The sequence below is a fragment of the Hippopotamus amphibius genome, chromosome 6 (genome assembly GCF_030028045.1).
Source record: "Hippopotamus amphibius kiboko isolate mHipAmp2 chromosome 6, mHipAmp2.hap2, whole genome shotgun sequence".
NCBI classification, from domain to species: Eukaryota; Metazoa; Chordata; class Mammalia; order Artiodactyla; family Hippopotamidae; genus Hippopotamus; species Hippopotamus amphibius.
Window position 1 is genome coordinate 138,122,307 of NC_080191.1, and position 24,210 is coordinate 138,146,516.

Consider the following 24,210-nt stretch of genomic DNA (forward strand, 5'->3'; position numbering starts at 1 on the left):
CTATATTTTAAAGTGATTTTCTCAGAGTAACAGAGCAGAACCAGTTCTAGAATCAAGGTGTTTTTACCTTTCCCCTCTGCACCTACCTTAATCAGAATAAGTATTAGGCATTTCTGCCACTTAAAGGTAAATCAGACACCAACACTAAACACTTGAAATGATGATTTCTTTCTGTGAGAGGAAATGATTAAAATTTCTAAAAATTATAATTACAGACAAGTTATTCTTAAAGAAAAAGTATATGTATATATATTTTTTCAAATGAATTTATCAGTACAGTATAGAATATTTATAATCTTTAGCTTTCATTCTGTCTGAAATGAAATGAATCTTACCCCAAAGGGGTACAGGTAGTTACTAGAGCAAGGCAACTGAAACCTGAAGGAGAGTAAGAAAAGAAGGAAAATGTGTTGCCTCTGTTTGATTATTCATTCAGGAAATGTTTATTGAGGTGACTGCTACATGTGAGATGCTGGAGACAGCTGTAAACAAAACAGTCCCTGCAGGCCTAAAGCTGAAATGATACCAGGCGTTGAACAATAAACAAACAAGCACATATACAGCATTTTAAATGTGGTAAGTGCTATGGAGGAAAATAAAGCAGAGGTGGGGGGATGGGGAGCCTGAGCACAGGGAAAGGCATCGAGGTGAGATTCCCATGGCTTTAGACAGGATGGTCAGGGAAGGCCTCGCTGCCAAGGCAGCGTTTGAGGGGAAATCTGGAGAAAGTATGCGAGCAAGTCACAGGCTCTGTAGGGCAAGAGAGTTGCAAGCATGAGAAGCAGAGTGCTTAGCTCGATGAAGGACTAATGAAGAGGCTGGGCTTTGTGGCAGGAACTGAGTGAATAAAGGGAAGAACAGGTCCCGCGTGTGCTGCGAGGCAGGTGATAGTGGTCTCTGTGGGCTCCGCGCGGGGATTTGGCTTCTAATCTGACTGAGATGAGGCTAAAGAGGGTTTTGAGCAGACCTGAAAAGTGATGCAATCAAATTATCTTTTAGAAGAATTATCTCTGGCCAATTTGTTGAGGGTAGACCAAGGTGGAAGAAATTGGAAGGACAGAAGCAGAAAGTCTGAGGAGACCTTTGTAATGATCCAGGTGGGAGATGGTGATGGTTCACAGCAGAATGGTAGCAATGGAGGTGGTGAGAAGTGGGCAGACTGTGGATTTATTTGAATATCCAGCTAAAGAGGATTTGCTGGTGGGCGGTGGGATGTAAGAAGCAGGGAAGCGTCAAGGATGACCCGCAGAGTTTAGGCCTGATGAACTAGAAGCATGGAGCTGTCGCTCACTGAAATGGGGAAGACCAGGTGGAAGAGTTAGAGGAGTCAGGGGTTCGCTTTAAGATTGATAAATGTAAGATACTCATTAAATGTGCAAGTGGAAAGGCAAATGGGCAGTCAGATAAAGGAGTCTGGAGTTCAGGATATGGTCCAGGCTAGAGGTATAAGTTTTGGAGTCACCAGCCAGGAGACCAGCTGACATTTCCAAGAGAGTGAGTTCAGATAGAGAAGAAACCCTAGGACTGAGCCTTGAGTATTCTAGTGTAGGGCTGCCCAATAGAACATTCTGTGATGACAGAAATGTCCTCTGTCTGCTCTGTCCAGTGCAGTAGCCACTAGATGTGGCTTTCGAGCACTTAGGAACTAAGAAACTAAACTTGAAATTTTATTTCATTTAAATTTAAATAGCCACACATAGCTAGTGGCTACCGTATTGGACAGTGCAGCTCCAGTAGGTAAAAGTGGAAGAAATGAGGAGGGATCCGCAGAGGGCGGGCCTTTAATGTAGGAAAAAAACCAGGAGAGAACGTTGTCCAGGAAGCCGACAGTGTTGACTATTCATAGATCTGGTGTGAGGAAGACTGGGACTTGATCTTGGGATTGAGGAAGGTGTAGCCATTTCAGTGGCACGGGGGAGACAGGAGCCTCCTCACTGGAGGGTGTTCAGTAGAGGATAAAGGGCAGAGAGCAATGGTGAACAGTAAATCTGGACAACTCCCTGAAGGAGTGTTGTGGTTGTCTAGGAGAGTGTGGGAGTGAATGGGCGGGGGAGTATAGAGGAGACCAGGCAGCGCCGAGGGTGCCTTTGGGGTTAGTGGTCATGAATTTAAAGTGAGGTCCGTTCGTGTGGTTGTGTATTTTTCTCCAGCCATGTTTATCAGCCTGGGAACAGGCACAGAGTAGCACAGAGCTGAATTGTGCACTGTTGGAATTTAACCAAAGGAGGGGCACGTGAGAGGCAGGGAGAGCGTTGGTGGTTGCAGCGATGGTCCGTGGAGTCTGCGGTGTTGTAGAGAGAGAAGGGAGGACATGATGGGAGAGAGAGATGGCAGAAAGGTGGGCAGGAAATGGGGTGTGGGGCCCAGTGCAGTTGAAGAATTGTTGGAATTAGAATACTAGGGAGAGTTAGCCGGAGCGATAAGGCGAGATGGACGGAGAATAGGAGGCTTGGTCGGTGATGGCAAGGTCAGGAAAAGAGCACGGGAGCAGGTGTAACAGATAGAAGGGAAGAAGGAAGTCAAGGAATGTACAGGCCAAGATATTAGAGGGATTGTCTAGCAAACATGGAAACTCCTAGGAATTATCACAGGACTCACATCAGAGAGGGACTCCTCAGGTAGCCTGGGGAGGAATAAGAGACTGTAACTAGGAGGGCTCCCTAGGGGTGACTGAGGACTCTGGTGGCGGGAGAGTCCGAGCAGGGCGTCAGGGATAGCACACATGGTCTGGAAGCCGGAGACGAGCAGGAAGACACCTCCCATCCAACAGGTCCTTTGGCTAGAGGGAGGTGGGAAGGAAAAGAGCCGCCACTTGAAAGAGCTGTAGGGGAGCCAGTGCCTTCAGGGACTGTTAGAACAAGACGGGCCCCCTGGAGAAGCTGTGGAGGACTTTGGGAGACAGGGGTTACAGAGCCATATAGGAAGGAGCATGGGTGGATGAGGGATGTCACGGGGGTTGAGGGAGCATAATTGGGAGTGAGAAAACCTTGCAGTAACCTTGATGATGTGTCTCCAAGACAGAGAGTGAGGGGGACGCTGCTAGTGTTGGAGGCAGGGGGAGAGTTCTTGCCCAGAGCACCCAGATCTCCGGGGTCTTTGGGCTGATAGCCGTGGGGGATGAGCGGTCTTAAGCGGAGGATGTGGGTCAGGAGAGAGATGGCCTCCAGAATTACAGTACAGCCCCAGGTGTCCTGTGGTGTCTGCATCCCCTGACCCGCTCTTTCTAAACCTGAAACGGCTAAGCGTAAACTCATCACTGAGTTCCGTTAGCTTCCGCTTCTGTAGTGTGGACTCAATTCTACGCTGGAGCGAGAGAGAATAGCGCCAATGTCACGGCCAGCTCGGGGTCCAGCAGCTGGCATGTGGTAGGTGCTTGGGAAAGGTCATTTTCCTCCTCTCCTCCTCAGCAGCCTCTTAAATTTCATTTCCTCTCCTACTGAGGGAGGTTACATCTTTCCGTAGACATTCGCATGCCAAAATCAAAGATACTTTTCTCTTTGTATCTGAGAATGCATGTAATTCTCAAAGGAAATGTCTGTATGTCTGGTTCCCTCTCCTCCTCCATCTGCCACCCAGGACGGGGTCGTGGGCATGTGACCTCTGCAGTTAGCACAGGGACCTGGGCTTCAAAGGGACCAGCTCCTGGCTTCATGCTCCACCGCTGCCATCCTGAAATTCTTAATAATTTTTGAACAAAGGGTCCCTGTTTTCATTTTTCACAGGGCCCTGCAGAGCATGTAGCTGGCCCTGTGCTTATAATTCCAACCTCTAAAAGAACAAACAACAGGTAAAAATGACCATGGAAGAAGAGTCAGGCCATAGGATTTATCATCCCGTCCACGTGTCAACATTTCAGTGATGAAGGGCAATTTGAAAATAATGAAAACACCGTAACCATATCATTTGTAAATAAGAAAATAATTCAGTGCCTCTGAAATCTTACGAACACCCACTTTTTAATCACCTATTTTTTTCAACATTAAGAACCGGCATCACTTTCAGAAGGATCCTCCATTTTTTGTTATGACCCCCGTGTATTAATACTTTGAAAATCTGAAAGTTATTCTTCACGCCAAGTGAGGCATGACTGAATTATTATCACGCCAAATAGAGCATTGAGTCCTTCCCTGGGAGCCTTTCTTAGCTGCTTGTGGGCACTCTCTTGTCTTTACAGGAGACATCCATTTCCTGTAGTGAGTACAGCCAAGAGCAGTAGCCTTGAGGAAGGAAAGAGATAACGGGGTAGGGCAGGTATGCATACCTGGGGGTAGATGGCATACCTGCCTCATTCTCTCACTGTCTGGGAAAGGCGGAGTCCCTGCGTAGATGAAGACATCAAACCTGGATTATGGTGACTTGTGCTACATGAAGGGCCCTCTCTGGTTTCCCACATTCAGCGGTACCAGACTTGTACTGTGCATCCTTTGACCCAGATGCACGATTAATTTATCACCGAGACAGGGCAAGCGAGTGCCTGGAGTCCTGAAACCTGGGTGGCTCCTTCACTGTGGAGATCACCGTCAGCGATCGCACTGTGCTGAGGAATAGTATTTTCTATGCAGAGTGCCCGTTGGAATTAGAGAGACTCAAGCCACATCCAGCATTTCTTCTTCAAACAGTAGAATACTTTCTGGAAAACCACAACCTAAATTGTAGGTTACTGCTTGTTTTTGAACTGTCATTTTCGTTTTCTTCTAAGAAAACAAACGCGCTACTTTTTTCTTTTTATGCCTTTTTTTTTTTTTTTTTTTATCTCCAGCCTAAACCTCCATGGGAGGCAGGAAAACTTTTAAATGTCAGTCGTTCACAAACCCAGTTCACCTTCCGACTAGTCATTTTTCATCTTACTCTTTTGGTTAGAAAACTAGTTGGGACACTTTGTCATTCCTTAAATATAAGAATTCTGACTTTGCACATCTCTCATTATCCTTTGTTTTGGATGCATAGGTTGCCAGTGGCAAATTGAGAAGGAGGGAAAAGTTACCCACTAGGCTGTTTCCTTCTTTTTCTTACGAATTTCGAATTCAGTTGGGGGAGGTAGTCTAGTGAATGCACTTTAGTAGCTCTTCACCTTACATGGGGAGCTGTACATGATTATTTCTGCCCTCAGGTCCAGCTGGCACAGTCAGTCCTGTCCCTGAGGCAGATCTGCAAGGTGGGGGGGGGGCCCTGTGAGCCTGCCAAAGCTGCAGTTCACATTGAGGAGGGAAATGCAGCTAAAAGGCCTCAGCCAGCTTGGCTCAAAGCCGGACGTCAGCCACTTAGCTGTCCAGGTGAAGCTCCCCATCCCCCCCCCCACAACCCCACTGTCTTGAGATTAGGAAGTGGCTAGTTGACCAGCTTTGCCACACTGATGAACTGAGCTAATAGCAGCCAGTTGCAGGCACAGTCCTGCCCTGGATCCCGAGGCCTGACATGAGAGAACTAAAAGGATTTCATTCATTCAGATCTTTGTTGAGCACCTACGATGTGCCTGGCACTGTGCTAGATGCTGGGCGGACAACGGTAGACGTGATAGATGAAGCATACAGTCTAGTGGAGCAAGTCAACATCATACATCCCACAAGTGAGCAGATACTTACGCATTTGGCTAAGAGCTCAGAAGGGAAACAGTGTGTGTTAAGTGAATCCGAGGCAGGACCTTATTTAGCCTGGGGGCTAAGGAAAGGCCTCCATCTTGAAGCCAGAGATGTTGAGGGGTGAGGAGCATCCAGGCTGAGAAACAGCTCCTAAGAAGGCCCTGAAGCCTTGGCTTTTCTAGGAAACTGAATGGTAGCCGGTGTGCCCAGAGCTAAGTAAGCAGGAATGTGAGGGGCACAAAGGAAGCCTAGAGGGTAGAGCAGAGCCTGTGGTAGGCAACATCAGGGATGTAGGATTTCAGCCTAAACGTTGTAGGAAACCACCAAGGAGTTTTAATCCAAGACGTGACGTAATCTGATTTATGTTTTTAGAAGTATTCTTCATTCACAACGGGGAAGCCTGCAGGCGCTTCATTTTGTATAACAATTTGGGAACTGGATCAAGAAAGCATGCAACTCTGGAGACTATCAAATCAGGGGCAGCGGGGTGAGTGAACGAGGCTAAATTTCTTTTAAAGTGATGTTTTATAAATTTATGCCATCTAAAATTAGGGTCAAAGGTCTGATTGCCTCGGTTTGTAGTGGCAGCTCTGCTGGAGAAGTCACTTCTGTCCTTTGGGAAATGAATTTGATTTTAAAAACCTCAAAACAAAACACAAGTAGCTTAAACCATCCATTTAAGTTTCCACCGCTGTCTGCAAAGCAGATGTGAGCCTTTTCAGCTGGCTGCTATTCCTCAAGTTACACTGGGGGTCAGAGGCAATGAGAGGAGAGGAAGCGTGGGTGTTTGGGCAAAAATGGGTCGTGTTTATTTTCCTTTCCGTGCCCCTTTGATTGAATGGCAGGAATGAGAGCAGATGAACCCTACCTTCCCATAGCGTCATCATCTCTGATGAGGGGAGAGAGGTGTGTCGGAGTGAGGTAGGCAGGTGTTCTAGGAGGCACCAGACTGCGGAAGGACTGCTAATTTCTCTCTTGCCTTTCTTAGTAAATAATGAAAAAGCCCAAGCATTTATTAGAAGTGGACATTTTGTTGACCCAGCTTATGTGTCTGAAAGAGGCTCTCTTTGCTATTCACAAAGGAAAACTGGATAAGTTAGGAAATTTTAGAAGAGTTGGGATTAATGTGCAGATTAACTCTACTGCTTATGAATAACCCATGACTTATCTTTTTTAAAAAACTTTTATTAAAATCTAGTTGATTTACAATATTGTGTTAGTGTCAAGTGTACAGTAAAGTGATTCAGTTATACGTGTATATATAAATATATACTCTTTTTTTACATTCTCTTCCATTATATGTTATTACAAGATATTGAGTAGGGTTCCCTGTGCTATACAGTCGGTCCTTGTTTATCTATTTCATATATAGTAGTGTGTATCGGTTAATCCCAAACTCCTAATTTATCCCTCCCACGCCGCTTTGGTAACCATAAGTTTGTTTTCTATGTCTGTGATCTGTTTTGGAAATAAGTTCATGTATATCTTTTTTTTTTTTTAGATTCCACATATAAGCAATGTCATGTGATATTTGCTTCCTCTGAACCCATGACTGATCTTTTCTTTTTTTAATTATTTATTTATTTATTTTTAGCTGCGTTGGGTTTTCGTTGCTGCTCATGGGCTTTCTCTAGTTGTGGCAAGCGGGGACTACCATTCGTTGCAGTGCACAGGCTTATTGCCGTGGCTTCTCTTGTTGCAGAGCATGGGCCCTAGAGTTGGCGGGGGCTCAGTAGCTGTGGCTTGTGGGCTCTAGAGCACAGGCTCAGTAGTTGTGGCGCATGGGCTTAGTTGCTCCGTGGCATGTGGGATCTTCCTGGACCAGGGCTCAAACCCATGTCCCCTACATTGGCAGGCGGATTCTTAACCACTTGCCCCTCCAGGGAAGTCCCCCCATGACTGATCTTAACCCTTAACAAGTTCACACGTCATCCGCTGTTTGGAGTAGCAAAATTTCCTAACCAGTACCTTTATATTCTGAAAGAATTTATTTCTGAAAGATGAGAAATTTTCTTAATTCAGTAGCTTTAAGATGAAGCATTCAATGATATGCTGGCATTTTTATTATACTTCAAAACACTTTTTAGACTGGTGTTTTCTCTCCTGCCTTTTAGCAACTGAAATCATTGGAACACCTCTTTTGAGGGCTGAGAATGAGAAAGATTATAAAACTATTCCAGATTGCTGCTTAACTGGCCCTGGGGAAACTGGTTAGAGAATTTGCCTAAGGAAGCTTTTAAGTACTAAATTGCATTATAACTAGCAGCATTTCAACACTACTCTTGAGGGGGGAAGAAAAAGATTTAAAGACCACTAAAAAATTTTAATAGTTCCTTAGCTATTATGTTGAGTTTAATCCTAAATTATTATGCCTCTGTCCTGTGTTCAGTGATGAAGTAGGAAAACATGTCAGTTGATGAGCAGGTAGTTTTCAGAAGAGATATATGCTCATAAATTATTGTGCTTCACTTCTTTTCATTATTTTTGCTTTATTCTATGAAATAAAGTTTTGAAAATAGTAGCTCTTTCACAATAAACTAAAATTTCATAATAAACTCATGATCTAGTGTCTTTCGTTTTTGAAATAGTTTTTCCCCACAGTCAATGTAAAAAGAAAAGTTAAAAATCATTGTCTTTCATCACATTTATATTAGAAGACCTTCAGTTGAAAGCAAATAGTTTGTGTGGGCCTACCCAGTTCTAATATATAATGTGATATTAATTTTGTTTTGCTTTGTAGTTGATGTTGGTGCTGATTTGGAAGCCTCATCGTGTAAAATAAACTTGATTTTAAAAGACAACCATCTGATAGCCTGAAAGGAGGGGGGAGTGGTGGGGTGGAGTGGGAGCACAAGGAGATGATAGTTTGTGACTAAACCCATTTTATAGATTAGGAAATAGAGGCTCTTACGTGTGAAGTTGCCCAAGAGAATACACCTAGTCAGAGGCACAGTCGAGCCCAGAACCCAGGCCTGTGATTCCTGGTTTAAGGCTCCATCCATTCCTGAACTGTCAAAGATGGCCTAGATTGTAACTTTGGATATATTAGCATTAGTGTGAATTTTATACTCTTTTATTCATGAAGACTTATGTATTTATATTTATAATTGGTATTAAAAATATCATTCAAATGTCAGTAAGACAATGGAGCATACTTTTAATATTATTTTTATTTCTAATCCTATTCATAGTTGGAACTGATTGCAAAACACAGTTGTCCACTAGGGGTCACCTTTCTTCAAGATGAGGGTCAGTTCCCTTCCCTAATTCTCTATGAGTCTGGTTTTAAATCAACCACCACCTGAGAGAAATGAACAGTCTTTTTTGTGATCAGAGATTTCATGTGTTGCTTTAGCTAAATGCACTTATATTGATAGGTAAGGCTATTGGGGGTTTGAAGAGGAGGTATGCTCTCTTCTTCCCCTACACACACACACACACACACACACACACACACACACACACACACACACACACACACACACACACACACACACACTCTCTTTGTGTGAGGTCTGGCTTGGCCCCTCTTAACAGACCAACTTAGGTTTCTTTGGAAATTCTTGTGTTAGCCCTGGCAGGTTTACACTACCTTTCACCTTTCTGCCACTGCTCTTTCTGACTCCAATGCCAGAGACTAAATGGAGACTAAAAGAAATGGTCCTTAAACATTGACACAATTGGGATGAAACCATGTAGACGTCACCCAAATTTATCTATGAGTCACTTACTATTTTTCTGCAGTGTGTGAATTTCAGTCAGGGTTGGCCAGAGAGTACTATGGGGAGAGGACTAGGACTGTGTCCAATAAACAAGCACTTTGGCAGATTCTATTGAAATATAAACCATCTCATTATTCTGGAGGGGGAGGGAGGCCGTGGCTATAGCACTGCCTGATGCATCAGGTTTCAGACTGTGTCTGTAGAAACCCAGGGCTGCAGGAGGTATTTTTAGAGGTTCGTTTGCACGTATTATATGAACTACTGAGCACCTCAGCCCCTAAAAAATCAAATTGGAAATTAAAGAGTTCTGAGATGTAAAAGTAATTCAGAATAGAGATACAAATGAGATTGCGAGGCTCCAGGCATTTTTAGAAGAGTTGTCCTGTGCAGCCGCGGTGAGCAGCGTATTAACAACATTTTGGCCCAAATTGCAAGGGTTCATTCCCTCATATCTATGCAAAGAACGTCTCTCCACCCCCTTTTCTGACATCAGCATATTAATTTATCCTGCCAGGTTAAGTAGTCTTTTACAGTTCTCAAAACTGAACTTGTAAATGCATCATTGACTGTAGAGGTGGTGGCTCTGTACTGGTCTTGCTAAAAATTCGTGCCTGTGCATGTCCAGGTGGGAAAAATGATCTGGGCTGTCCAACAGGCCCAGCTGGGTTCAGTGCCAGGTTAGGCCGGCACATCTGTTCAGCACATTCCCACATCAAGCCTCATAGGTGGATGGTGCAAATTACAAGTGAATGCCCAGTGTATGGAATGAGGAGGTGTGGTTCCAGGTTGATGACCTGTTGTCAGTTTGGGTACTATGTCTTTTCTTATCTTGTTTTTAATAAGAAATGTGAGCAGTTGCTGTATGTTGTTAGTAAATCAGTTTTGAAATAAATTTCTTATGACCTTGCTTTCAAGCTCCTGGATATGTTTAATGAAGAATACCTGGAGACTGCAGCATAAGCTATTATAAAGGACTGTTACCATTTCCAACCACTTATCTGTGTGAAACAGGATTCTCTTGGTGTGGCACAAACAAAATAAAGACATAAATGTAACAATACAGTTGGAATAAGACTGTAACTGACTTCCGTAAATTCTAATTTCAAATGTTTGTGTATAACAAAACAGCCTCATGTTCCCAGTGAGGGATTTAATAAGTAAATAACATCAATTTGAATGAAAAATAATTTTATTTTGATTAAAAACACTTTTGATTGTTTTGTACATTCATTTTCATTTGAAAAGCAGACTCTAATACTTAAAAAGTGACAGCCATTGATTCACGCTAACAATTTACTCAGGCAACTATTTTTTAATATCTGAAATAGTAAACACAGGTGTAGCCATCATCAGAATAGTCAAAACTTCTGAGTAAATTAGTTGATGTACTTAATTTGTAAGACTCTCAGGTAATTATCTATAAGGATAAAAAATTGTAACCTATTTTTACCCTTCTCTCTCTTCCCATTTCTGGGGCTCAGAGTACGTGGGATGAAGTTGTGGAAATATACAAATACCAAGCATCCTTTTCTGTGGGAAATGACCTTGGTGCAATAGTAGCCTCCAAGACCACTACCAGGTACTCCTCCAAGAAGTCTCAGACCAAATTAAGATGCTCAGATCACAGCTTGTTAAATCAATTTAAAATGTGTATTAAGATGCAAGGGAAAGAGATGGGATGAGCTGGCATACTTAGTGTGATACTGTGATTTGGTCCCTGACCTCAGAGAGGGGCTAGAGGTTGACTCTATTGCCAGCAGCCTGTGATTTAATCAGTCGCGCCAGTGAAATGAAGCCTTCATAAAAATCCAAAAAGGACAGGGTTCAGAGAGCTTCCAGGCTGGTGAGCACTTGGGGGTTTAGGGAGAGTTGAGTGCTGGGGCAGAGGGCAATGCACCTCTCCCCGTACTATGTACTGTGTACTGTGTATCTCTCCCATCTGGCTGTTCCTGAATTATATCCTTTAATAATAAACCAGTAATCTAATAAGTAAAATGTTTCTCTGAATTCTCTGATCCACTCTAGCAAATTAATTGAACCCCAGGAGGGGTTCGTTAGAACCTCCCATCTATAGCCTGTTGGTCAGGAGCACAGGTAACAACCTGGACTTGCATTTGGCATCTGAAGTGGGGAGGAAGGACTGTTATGTGGACCGAGCCCTCAACCTGTGGAATCTGATGCCATCTCCAGGTGGAGAGTGTCAGAACTGAGTTGAATTGTAGGACACCCAGCTGGTATTCAGGAATGGCACAGTGTAGGGAAAACCCCCATCCCCACATGAATTGGAATTGGTCCCAGAATCCTGCTTAGGATACGGTACAGGAATGTGAAAGACCACACTACCTGAGTCTTGGGTTATGCAGTATTCATATGTCCAGCCTTTCCGCCACAACCACCTTCCTTGTTGATGATACAGTTACAAACCAGGCTTGAAGTTTCAGAAAGGAGGCCCAGTGAGATAGAAGGTGCCTGCCAATGACACACAGCCTGCTTTATCAGGGACGCAGGGGCAGGTCCCTCGGGCTCCCTCTGTAGCTTGCCCACTCACTTGCGCAGCTGTGGAATTCTGTTTCTTGGGCAGAGGACACATAGGATCAGCAGTGGTGTCACCAATGGGCAGTCAGTGTCCAGTCCAATGAATATGGAGTGATTAAAGAAACCCCTGATTATGGGACTTCCCGGGTGGCGCAGTGGTTAAGAATCCGCCTGCCAATGCACGGGACATGAGTTCGATCCCTGGTCCGGGAAGATCCCACATGCCATGGAGCAACTAAGCCCGCGTGCTGCAACGACTGAACCCTGCACACCTAGAGCCGCAACAAGAGAAGCCACAGCAATGAGAAGCCTTCATACTGCAGTGAAAAGTAGCCCCCACTCGCCACAACTAGAAAAAGCCTGTGTGCAGCAACAAAGACCCAATGCAGCGAAATAAATAAGTAAACGTTTTTAAAAAAAAAAAAAAAGAAAAAAAAAAAGAAACCCCTGATTAAATCAGGGTTCTTTAGTGTGTCATGAATATTAGGTGCTTCTTTAGTCTTTCCATCGCTTTCTGTGCTCCGCTTGATCTAGGTCTAACACATCCAGGTTATTAACGTACTTTTTAATACTTCACATCTCATGAATTCTGCCTCATCGTCTAAACCTTGTGCATTTCACCGATGTCTGGCAAGCCACTACATACTTATTGTCTATACTTAACATGTCTTATGTTTCATCTATCCTGCTTGTTTTCTTGTTCTTGTATAGCATTAGTTAGCATTACTTGAATATTCTCAAGTAATACACCCACACCTTCTACAAAACATCTTGGAAGAGCTTCCCCCACACTGATCCGCCTCTCTGATTCCATTTCAGCCACCCTCCTGGTCCTTGAGGTCTTCGCCATCCGTCCTCCTTCAAGGACCCAATCAGATACTCACCCATCTGTGTTCCTGCATCTTTCCCCATTTCCGCTACAGCCTCCTCTCTACTCAACGTTTCTTTGTCATTTCGCTGCCCATATCTTCAGTTCCAAGGCTGAATGAAGCCCTGTTACATGCTCCTGATCTAACCCATCCAGGACCTGGCCCTTCCAGTTACTGCCTACCCATCATCGTCAGTTCCTCCCTTCTTCTGGCTCCTTCCCTGATGCCCACACAGACGTCTGGATCTCCTCTATCTTAAAGATCAACCAGAACAACCACCTGTCTGATTCCATTATTTACTCAAGCTATCACCCTAATGCTCTTAACTCATCCACAGCCTTCTTTACAAATTGCTGTCTACTCAGTCCCTCAACTTCCTAACCATTGTAACCTGGCTTTCACCCCAACACACTAGGGTTCTCTCAAGGGAAACTGATGACTTCCTAGTTGTCAAAACTGACGGCTTTCGGTTGTGTTTCCCTTTCCACCTGGTAGTCTTTTCTGCTTCCCTGCAGTGTTGGAAGCCATGGAGCTCTCTCCCCTTGACCCCTTGGTTTTCCTTCTCCTCTCACCTTGTTGCCCCACCCCCTTTGCTTCCTTCCTGCCCTCTGAATGCTGGCTTTCACCCAAGGGGATTGTACTCATTGTTTATTGCTGCTATAAAAGAGTACCCCAAACTTAGTGACGGAAGTCAGTATACATTTATTATCCTGCAATTCTGGAGCTCAGAATTCCCTAGTGAATCTCACTGAACGAAAATCAAGGTGTTGGCAGGGCTGCAACCTTTGGAGGCTCCAGGGAAGATCCACTTCCTTGCCTTCTCCCTCTACTAGAGGCCTCCCATGCTCCCGGGCTTGTGATCCTTCCTCTGTCTTCAAAGCCAACAGCACTGGGCAGAGTCTCCCTCACGCTGCCGTCTCTCTGGTTCTTCCTGTGCTGCCCGCTCTTTTTACCTTATGAGGACCCCCGCGATAACATTGGGCCCACCTGGATAACCCAGGATAATCCTCTCAAGATCAGCTGATTAGCAAGCCTGATTCCCCTCCCCCACCCCCACCCGCGTGGGGGTTGGTGTGCCCACCACAGTGCTGTCTTTGTGTCTCATTAGTTCTTTCTCTACAGTCTCTCCCTTCATCTAATCCATTTCTGCAACTATCCTCTCCCTGCAAAAGTCCCCACATCCTATCTGTTGGCCTGACTTCTCTCTTGAGCCCCAGTTGCCTCCTGTACCTTCAACTCCAAACTTTATGTTGAAAAATAAAAGACCTCATTATTGCAACCCAATCCCTCAGAATCAGTTCTTCCTTCTAACGTCCCTGTTTCTTTTCACAGCACCAAGTTTACTCCAGCAGAGGTTTTCAAACCTCAGGACTCCTTGTCCTTTTCATTCTTCCAGGTCAGATCACTGGCTAGGTGCTGTCAGTTTATTTTTCACAATCTCATGGAATACATTCTCTAACTTTCCATTCCCTCTATCACCTCCATCCTTCAGGCCCCTCTTTATTGCTTGGACTGTTGTTATTGCCTTTAATTAGGAGAGGGGGAAAAATCCATATCTGTTCCTTTCCAGGGTACCTAAGAGCTGCTTTACATGCTATTCTCATTTTATCCTGTCATTAACCCAATAAACCAGGAATTAACATTCTTAGTTTATAGATGAGGAAACTGAGACTAAGAGCAATGAAGTAACTTTCTGAAAGTCATATCATTTTTATTCATTCATTTAAAAATATTGAGACCCTATTATATGCCAGGTATTATTTCAAATGTTGGGGATAATAGCACTGAATTAACCAACCACAATCCACATTCTAAGGAAATTTACATTAATCTAGAAGTAGAAAAGACAGACATTCAAGAAGTAAACAACCAAACGAACAAGATTATTGCAGTCTCCTGGCTAACGTAGCTAAGCGTTCTCTTGCTTTCCTGAATTCCTAGTGAGCAAACAACAAAATCTCCTTGGTAGCACTTTACTCATTCAACACTATATATAGTCATTTGTATGCTGCACTGTTTCCCTTACCAAACTCCTTGGGGGCAGAAACACTTCCTCACGTGGCACATAATGAGAATTTGTTTCAACGACAAGGTTGTAAGAGTCGAAGGACATGTTGGGGAAAGTACTTTGTAAACTGTAAAGCCATCTTCTAAGGTCTGTTGTCCCTGGTGATGCCGGCTGTGATCTTCTTTGGGTAGGTCATTCAAGAACCCAATTCCCCTTGTTGGGGACAGGATTAATTTTCCTCACAATTCCTTTTCTTCCCTTGCCTGGTAAAGAAGCACAACGTAACGCTATATAAAATGCCTACCTGCTTTCAGCAAATTCCTAAGGAAAAGCTTAAAAGACAACGACTTTCTTTCTCACCTTGCCCATTCCCAATAACTTCATTTTTCCTCAGTATTTCATTACGAACTTTTTTCTAACTGAAAAGTTTTTAGGTGAATATCCATTTATGCACCATCCAGATTCTGCCATGACTGTTTTACTAAACTTGCTTTTTCATGGCTTTCCACCTATCCGTCCATCAATTCATCTCATTTATTTGATGCATTTCAAAGTGAGTTGCAGACATCACTAAGCCACCCCTAAATACTTCAGCTGCATATCATTAACCAGATTTTTTTTTATCCTTTTGAGGTAAATTTTACATACATGAAATGCACATGTCTTAAATGTATTAGTCAATGAGTTTTGACAAATGTATACTCCCCTGTAAGTTGAGCCCTTTGAAATCATGCAGCTTATGCCAGAAAGTTCCCTATGCCCTTCCCAAGTTGGTTCCTGACCCAATAACTCACTTTGAAAACTGTGTTCTCAGATGACCTGCAGATGTTACTTTTTACCACTATATTTACTATCCAAAAAAAAAAACCCTTCATTCTGTTGCTATTTCAAATATTTATTTATTTTCATCTTTTTTTCAGCTTTCTTGAGGTATAATTGACACAATTTGTGTATATTTAAGGTGTACAATGTGATGGTTTCATATTTATATACATTGTGACGTGATCACCACAATCAAGCTAATTAGCATTCATTTGCTCCCATAGTTACCTCTTTTTTTTCTTTGACCCCTCCCTCCCCTCCCTGGCAACCACCTGTTTGTTTTCTGTATCTGTGAGTCTGTTTCTGTTTAGTTATGTTTGTTCATTTGTTTTGTTTTTCAGATTCCACGTGTAAGTGAGATCATGCAGTATTTGTCTTTCTCTGACATTTCACTTAACATATCCCTCTAGGTCTACCCATGTTGTCGCAAATGGCAAGATTGCCCCTTTTTTTTTTCTTTTTTTTTCTTTTGGCTGAGTAATACATATATGCCAATCTTCTTTATCCATTCACCTCTTGATGGATGCTTAGGTTGCTTCCATACCTTGACTATTGTAAATAATACTGCAGTGAACACAGAGATGCATATATCATTTTAAATTAGTGGTTTTGTTTTCTTGGGGAAAATACCCAGAAGTGGAATTGTTGGATCATATGGCAGTTATATTTTTAATGTTTTTGAGGAACTGCCATACTGTTTTCTGTAGTGGCTGCACCAATTTACATTCCTACCAACAGTGCACAAGTGTTCCCTTTTCTCCACACCCTCTCCAACACTTGTTATTTGTTGTCTTTTGGATGATAGCCATGCTGTTGGATGTGAACTATCTCACTGTGGTTTTGATTTGTATCTCCTTGACAATTAGTGATGTTGAGCATCTTTTCATGTGTCTGTTGGCCATCTTCATTATGTTGCTATGAATTGCCACAAATGAAGAAATACTTTTCAGGACTTAAAGACATAATAATTTGCTTGCTGGCAGAAATAGGAACAATAGCTTAATGAGGAAATACTCTAACATATCTTGGATTCGGATTTAGGTAGAACCACACTGCAACCTCCCTCTTACCTTCGATGGATTTTGATTTCAAGGCCAGCCTGTGTTGGCTCAGTCAGAAGGGGTTTATTTCTCCAAGTCTAGTGGCCCACACTTAGCATTTTTTATATGAACACACTAACAAAATATGAACCTAGGAAATCTGGAGGGTTTTTTTTCCTCTTACTTTGATGCCTTTTTGCTGCTGCTGGAGGATTTATGTTCTTGGGCATGTCACAACTCTCTTAGGCCTCAGTTTCCATATCTGGAAAATAACACTTTATCTCTTGAGGTCCCATCTAAATCTGGAACCCAATACTTTTTAAGGGAAGAGAAGTCGTGAAGACCTGAGAAGATAAAGAATCTCTATGCTACATAGACCACACTTAAACAGTTCATCAATAGTTTTTAGTCCAAAAATAACAAATGTCACTGTTAGCTTGGTAAGTTATTCTAGCTTAAATGTTCTTGGAACAGCTGGTTTCTGTTTAAAGTTTTTTGTACTAGCAAATCATAATTTAAATTATAACACAAAGTCCTTTCCAGTGAATGACTATAAAGGGAAGCTTGCTTGATATAGTCCTATTTTTTTTTTTATCTTGTTTATACCTCTTGAGAGGGTTTTTTGACAGGATTTGGGATACAATGGTCAGAAATCTGTTCTCCCCAGAGCCGCCTCTGAGTCACTTCCGCTATTTATGGAACAGCAACTGTGAAGAGTAGGATCATGTTTAGGCTTTTTTAAAAAAAAAAACACACACACACACGATAAATGTCTTTAGGAATTTATGTAATATATCCCAGAGCCTTCAGTTTTCAGAAGAGAACAGAGTCCAACAGGAAGCAGCTTCTTAGGCCTTGTATAGCTTGAAAGCATGTTCCTGAGTCTTAAGGTCATAGATTGTGAAAGTAGTAACTTGAGAAAAGTTTTAACAGCCTTTGAGGTAAAGCTGTTCTGTCTTGAAAAGTTGGGGTTGTGCCTTGTACATTAGGCGTAAGATTTCCATTTCATCTTATTTGCTACCTTGCAAAAGGAACTTTTACTTTGGCTTACTTTTTTCCTTGCACATACTTCAGATTCCAGAGACTTCATCCAGGCGGTTGTATAGCAAGGCACTCCACAAAGAAGTCTCTGTCCCTGTCTCTGTCCTGTATGGATTACTCAATAGGGAGGGATGAAATTTTGGATGGGGATGTGTTGCATGTTGTTTCCTTTCGCAGGAGAGTTTCTGTCCTCTTTTCTTCATCCTCTATTTAAGAAGACTCATGATGGAGCTCAGGCTTCTGCCTCAATCAGCAGGCTCTCATTGTGCCTCCGCCCAACAAACAGGACGAAAAAGTCTTGCACGTGTTAGATGGCCTAGCTCTCTCCTAGATTCCAGGGAGAAGGCCTGTGATCTTTGCACGCCCAGAGTGCTTTTCCTTTGAACCCAGTAGACGGGTGTTGAAATGGGAGCCTGTGAGATCATCAGCTGGGCCTTCCCTGCCGCCCCTTCACTGTCTTAACCAGGAAGCGGAAGCCAGGCTTGTGAGTGTGTCTCTGGAGTTGAACTCAGGCAGCCAACTTTTCTCCTGTCGGAATCTCAAATCTCAAAAATTAAAAATATTTAGAAAAATAGGTTTTTCTCTTTCCAGGCAACAGAGATGTTGTTATAAAATTAAAAATATATCATCAAATATTTCTAGCACAAACTCTCAGCATTCCTTAAGATCGAGCTTGATACGAAAGCTTCTCAAACATGTTGATTCCATTCATCAGGCAAAAAGTACTTGTTTTTCTCTATTAATAGCATAATGAAGACTTTGCAGTTACTAGTAAGAGTATTTAAGAAGATAGGTAGATATAGATATATCAGAATAGCTTAAGAATAATATCTCTTGGATTTTTTAAAATTTGATATTTTAAATTCAGTCAAGATTTTATTGAGTATTTATTTGCTCAGGGCCATTTTACTAAGAAACAACAAAATGAGTTGCCTATAACTGAAGAGTATAGATAAGCAAATTTTATTGTTTATTTTTTAAATTTTCTATCATTAAATTAGCTTCAAGAATTTATAGGCCTAGTTGTTCCTCTTTATATATCCTAAAATCCTGGAATGGCCCTGAAGTATTTTAGAAATCAGCTCCTCTTTTTACCAGAGACATGTATGGTCTAACTTGTATGTCCTTTGATTACTATCTGAAAGTCCAGAATCCTTTCCATTACTGTCTCTTAGGTAGAGTGGTCTGTCTCTAGAATCATATGTGCTATATTGGGGGTGTCACAGCATTCAAGTCACAGCATTGGGCAATATATACATAGAAAGAAAGAGAGAGCGAGCGAGCCTTATTTTCAAAAAGAACCTTGCAGTTTAGTTTCATTTCCGTGAAATGAATGAATTATACTGACTTTAATACTGTAATAAGCTCTCTCCCTAAAAAATTATAGGAAAATTATTTCATCTTATTTCTGTTTGACTTTAAAAGCAGATAAGAGCCAAAAAATAAGTGGGAAATCAAAAGAATTAGAAAATAATATTTTTTTTAAAAGAATGGAGGCCCTCCTCTTAGTTATAAAGTTGACAAACACTTCAGACACTCAACACAGGGAACATCCCTTCAGGGTCAGTATTCAGAATGGATTGTTTTCCCTTTCGCCTGTTAAAAGTTCTGAAATGATCCTTAAGGCCTTTCGTTTCGTAAGCACCATGCAGGCAGCATCTGTGGGCAGGAAGGATGATGCCGGAGGTGAGAAATGTTCAAAACTGCAACATTGATTTGTGTCTGTCTCTCTTCCTCTCCCTCGCTGGCCTTTTTCCCTTTAATGAGAACTAGAATGTTTCCACATCAGTTAACTGCCTGCATAAAGCACCAGAAGGTCACACCAGCCCCAGACTGATCCTTTTCTTTGTGCCGATAATATAATTGGCTGATTGTGCCAGTGATGAGCGCGCCCCCTCCCCCAGCCCGGTCCTAGCTCCATGTTTGTAAGCCTCACTGCTGGTTTCCGAGGAGAGCAGCTCGGCTCGCTGCGCGCTTCCCGGCACAGGCAGTGCCACTGCGCAGGTTGATCAGCGAAGCAGCATCCATTTTAATCGGCGGGGAGCCCCTGCCTTCCCAGGGCGTTCTCTCTGCCAGTGGATGCTCCGCGCTTTCCCTCCGCAGCCTCGCTGAGCAGTCCTGCTTTGGGGTCTGCGCCCTAGGATGCACTGAGATGGTACATCAGGAGAACTGTTCGTATCAGGTAAGGTTTAAAGCCTGATTGTGAGGGCGGCATCCTTGGGGAGAGGAGGCCTTCCTCTTCCAAAGCAGCAGGTTGCCTCTTTCCGGATTTTCAAGGGATTTTGCTGTACTCCACTCCTGGCCTTCATCGCATACTGTATCTGAATTGTAATTAGATTTTCTCGGGAGTAATGGGGCAGAAAACACTGCTTCTTTGGCCTTTAAAGCATATGTGAAATCCACTGAGGTGATCTGTGCTTTGCACATTCTGTATGTCTGTGCATGTAAGAGGAACTGCTTTAAACTGTAATTGAATTTAAGGGGCTTTGGAAAAGGAAAATTGTGTGGAATTTCATAGAGATAACCATGAAAATATGGTTTTTGCTCATTGCATAGGGTGCGAGTGGCTTCACATCCAGTTTTTAGGATTGTCTTGAAGAAAATTAGGTAAATAGGAAGTAATAATTGATGATCTGAGAAATTTTCAAAAATCAGCTGGCATGCACTTGACGTTTAAAGTTGCACTTGTATGTCTCTCCAAACTTATTTTTACTAGTATGTTCCTTTAAATGACTAGTAAATAAGAATGACGATACCAACATGCATAGTAAACAACAAATAGAAAATTTTTAGTAATAGATACTCATCTATGTGCTAATTTGCTCTCTGGAGTTTTGAAGTAAACACTTAGAAGATTTCTAAAGACCAGTTCTAGAGTGTTGACTGGGACTGTGGAGGCAACATGGAAAGTATTCTCATTGTAAACAGACAACAAGAATGTTCTCAGAGAAATTGCTTTTTGCAGCAGCAAGCATGGCCAGTCCAAGTCCTGGATAGTTAATATTGGGGTTATTACTCAACTGATCGAGTTTAGAAGCTCTAAGGGACCACTTCTCTAATTTAACAGTGCCTCTTCCTTGTGTGAGGTAGGTTATCTGAGACAAGCAGGTGTTTCTCACAAGGTCAGATTTCACAGTGGTGAATGTATGCAGGCAGAACAGCACATCTCACAAGACTCAAGGCAGTCGTTTCTCAGCTAAGTAATGTGTGCCTAGAAAATGTATTTATACACTTTTTTCTCTGCTTAATAATTGGAACCTTGTAATTGTAGGCTTATCTTATAGTATTTTCATTTTATAGTACATTTAGGGCCGTAGATCCTAAATAGCAAGATCTGTGCTTCGTAGGAATTCTTTCTATGAGAAAAGGGTCATGATGCTGAGGAAACAACCAAAACTTACACAGAATATAGTTTGGGAGCGTAGAGTATCGACATCTATGGAGAGACCAACCTCCTTATGGCATGGCTTCAGGTGATTAAATTACTATAATAATTAAAATCATTTTTCTGCTCACTTTCCAGAGATGCTGTGTAATTTAATTTTTGAAAGGCAAGATACTGTAAGATTATTCCCTATATCTTTTCATTAGGTGAACACGGAATCACTAGTTTTACAAGTCAGAAATTGGTCGGAGATCTGCAGTTTCATCTGGAGAGGAGGAATTTTTTTAGCCTCCTGCTTCCAGAGGAAGACAAATTGATTTTATTTTATATGAATTACAACATATAACACTGTCATTATATGTTCGATAGTTTTTGAAGTAATTCATTGCTTATTTTCACAAGAAAATTACGTGCGTTAGGCAGATAATAATAGGCAATAAATTCTGCATTTCCATGGGGTTTTATAGGACTGTCTTAGTGTTCTTTTGAAAGCTCTCCCTTTATTCATAACTCAGCAAAACCAAAAACATTAACCTTGACGCCACGTCTCAATCCTACCTAGAAACCCTAGTTTTAGAGCCCACAGGGCACCGTGTGCATTTGGATTCAGGAAGAACGGTTTCTCTTGGCCTGATGTTGTCATGGTCACTGATGATATCGACAGTTTGGTGTGTTCCAGAAACTTCCCCTTTTCTAATGAAGGCTATGTATTTATTTATTCTTAAGGATGATAATGTAGTGGTTAAAGCCAATTCCTCCAGGCCAGCATCTTAGTGAGTAGAAGGAGCTTCTCTGCAGGCCTGACTCCTTTCCTCCGTAAACGTGTCCCGGGTTTATTTGGGCATTTTGGTGCACGTGTCCAGCTGCGTGTTGTTCTCACTCTTGTTGCCATCATCATCAGAGCAATAACAGTCTCCTAACCCGTGCTGCTCCCGCCCTTGCGTTCTGTAAGCTGCTTTCAACACAGTATCCAAAAGGATGTTGTAAGACCTAAATCAGAGCCTGTTACCCATCTCAAAATGCTCCTCCTCAACGTAAAAGTCCACGTCCTCCCAGGGCCCCCAGGGCCTTATGTCACCTCACCCCTGATTCCTCTCAGACTCCCACATCCCCTTGCCCCGCCCCCGCACCCCCTCCCCCAGGTGCTGGCCTGGCCCTGCACTTGCTGCCCTGCTGCCTGACACGTGCTTGCTCCAGGTACCCTGTGTAGGGCTGCAGGTTTAGCAGACAACCTGCAGTGTTCGGGACGTGTTTATACTAAAACATTGTTCACTGTTTACTTGAAATTCAGATTCACACGGGCATCCTACGTTTGTCCTGTTGGTAACCCCCAGGGCTTCCTCTCTCACTTTCTTCGATCTTTGCTCAAACGTCACCTTCTTGTGAAGGCCTTCTCTGGACTTACTATGTCAACTTCTAACTCCCCAGTTCTATCCCAGTATTTCTATTACACTTTATCTTTATAGTTGGCACTCATCACCATCTATCAGACTATATATGTTATTTATTTGTCTGTTTTCTGTTTCCTTCACTCTGTGGCAGCTCCATGAGGGCAGGGATTTTTAGGTTTGTGTCCATCTGCTTTCCCAGTGCTAAGAACAAGCTCTCAAATAACACGGATGGATGTGCCTGCTGTATACAAAATTGATTAAGAAAAAAAAGACAGTAAACATGCTATAGCATCGTGGTTGCTTACGTTTTGATGGCCATTAGAGTGACTTTCAATCCTTTTCCCTCCCAACCCCCTGCCATTAACCTGCCCTGGTTTCAATGTCTGTGGGTCAAATTATCCCCTTATTTCTTGTTACTTTCCTCATCTGTGAAAGAGGATTTTTCCTAGTTAACATCCTGGTGTGAGAGTTGGCAGGTCCCTACCAGAGGCCACCTTACTGCGTAAGCAAGTCAGTTACCATGAATTAAGAGCCCCCTTCTCCTGATGCACAGAAAGGTCTCAGTGAAGATTATAAAGCAGCCCAGGGAAACCATGCATCACGTCACGTCCAATTATTTATTACCAATGTATAGAAGTATAACTGAGTCTCATGTATAGCTTTTCCAAATAGATGATCGTTTTGCAAAAGAGAGTTTCACTGCTTCCAAGAGCTTGAAAACCCCTGCTGGAGGTGGATGGGTGCACTGTGCTTTGAACAACTTAATCCGAGGAGGGATGATCAGAGAGAAATTCTCAGGCAGAATTTTTCATGGTTGTTTTGTTTTTAAAGGTTCTCACGTTGTCATCATCTTCGTGTACTTTTCTGCCTCCCAGGATTTCCATTAGCACAGAGGTTACTGAGGCATGTGTTGTCGTTTTCAGTTGTAGCCGTGTTAAAAGATAGAGCTGTCGACCTCCATTTTCCAGTCTTGGGAGGATGCCAGTCTCTTCAGGAAAGAGCCTTGCCCACAGCTTCAGGCCTGGCAGCCTTCAAGAGGCCAGATTCCTCTAAACGATCTCTGATAGAAAGCACTGAAATAGTGTTAACTTGAAAGCACAAGCTTAGGTCAAAGGGCCCACTTTGCTTAAAAACTCCCAAATATTTTCTCCGTTTTCCCTGCAGTTAATTTTAGGGATTAATGTGTATATAAAGCTAACAACATGCTTTTATCCCTTTCTTTCTATTGCTTAAATTCCCTTATCACTACCCCAGATATAAACCACACCCTCACGCTCTTAGCTACAGAAGGAATGGAGGAGAAAAAAAGTAAAATGGTATGTGAATAACTCTCATCTTTTTCCTCCCTTGCGAGCGTAAAAAACTCCTTTTAAAATACACAGGGGTCTTGAAAAAGCAGAGTAGAAATCTTTGATGCTTCCCCCTTTTTTTTAGGATAAATTCCCAACCCCTTTGCGTGGCAGTCAAGGCCTAACCATGATCTGAACCCTGGTCAGGAGCACTTCTGCCTCCAAACCCTATATTCCTGCCCCCACATTGCCTTCAGCCCTTTTTCTTTGCTGTGATGCCTCAGCCTGGAATGTCTGCCACCCACACACCTGCTTCTACCTGTTGCAAGCTGCTGCACTGTGAGGCTCAAATGCCACCTCCTTCGGGAAAACTTTCCCCTTCTCAGTGCATTTTGCTTTTGCTTCTGTTGAAACCCATTTATAGCTAGTGACGTGTAAGTCTGTCCCCCCCATTAGACAACAGGCTTCTTGAGGATAAAGGCCTGATTTTCATTTCCTGCCCTGCACGCAGAGTATATGTTCAGTAAAT

At 42.7% G+C, this 24,210-nt stretch overlaps 1 protein-coding gene across 6 annotated transcripts in view; it reads left to right on the forward strand.

Annotated features, from left to right (window-relative positions):
* Nucleotides 1-24,210, forward strand: part of SCHIP1 (schwannomin interacting protein 1) — a 124,342-nt gene that overhangs the window by 49,885 nt on the left and 50,247 nt on the right. The window contains exon 1 of one of the 6 annotated variants that reach the window (XM_057739012.1): nucleotides 19,565-19,798. The exons of the other annotated variants lie outside the window; for them this stretch is intronic. Within the exon in view, the coding sequence (XP_057594995.1) occupies nucleotides 19,769-19,798 (30 nt within the window). The 5' untranslated portion in view covers nucleotides 19,565-19,768. Of the gene's footprint in view, nucleotides 1-19,564; nucleotides 19,799-24,210 lie in introns of those variants that run through there. 6 annotated transcript variants of the gene reach the window in all.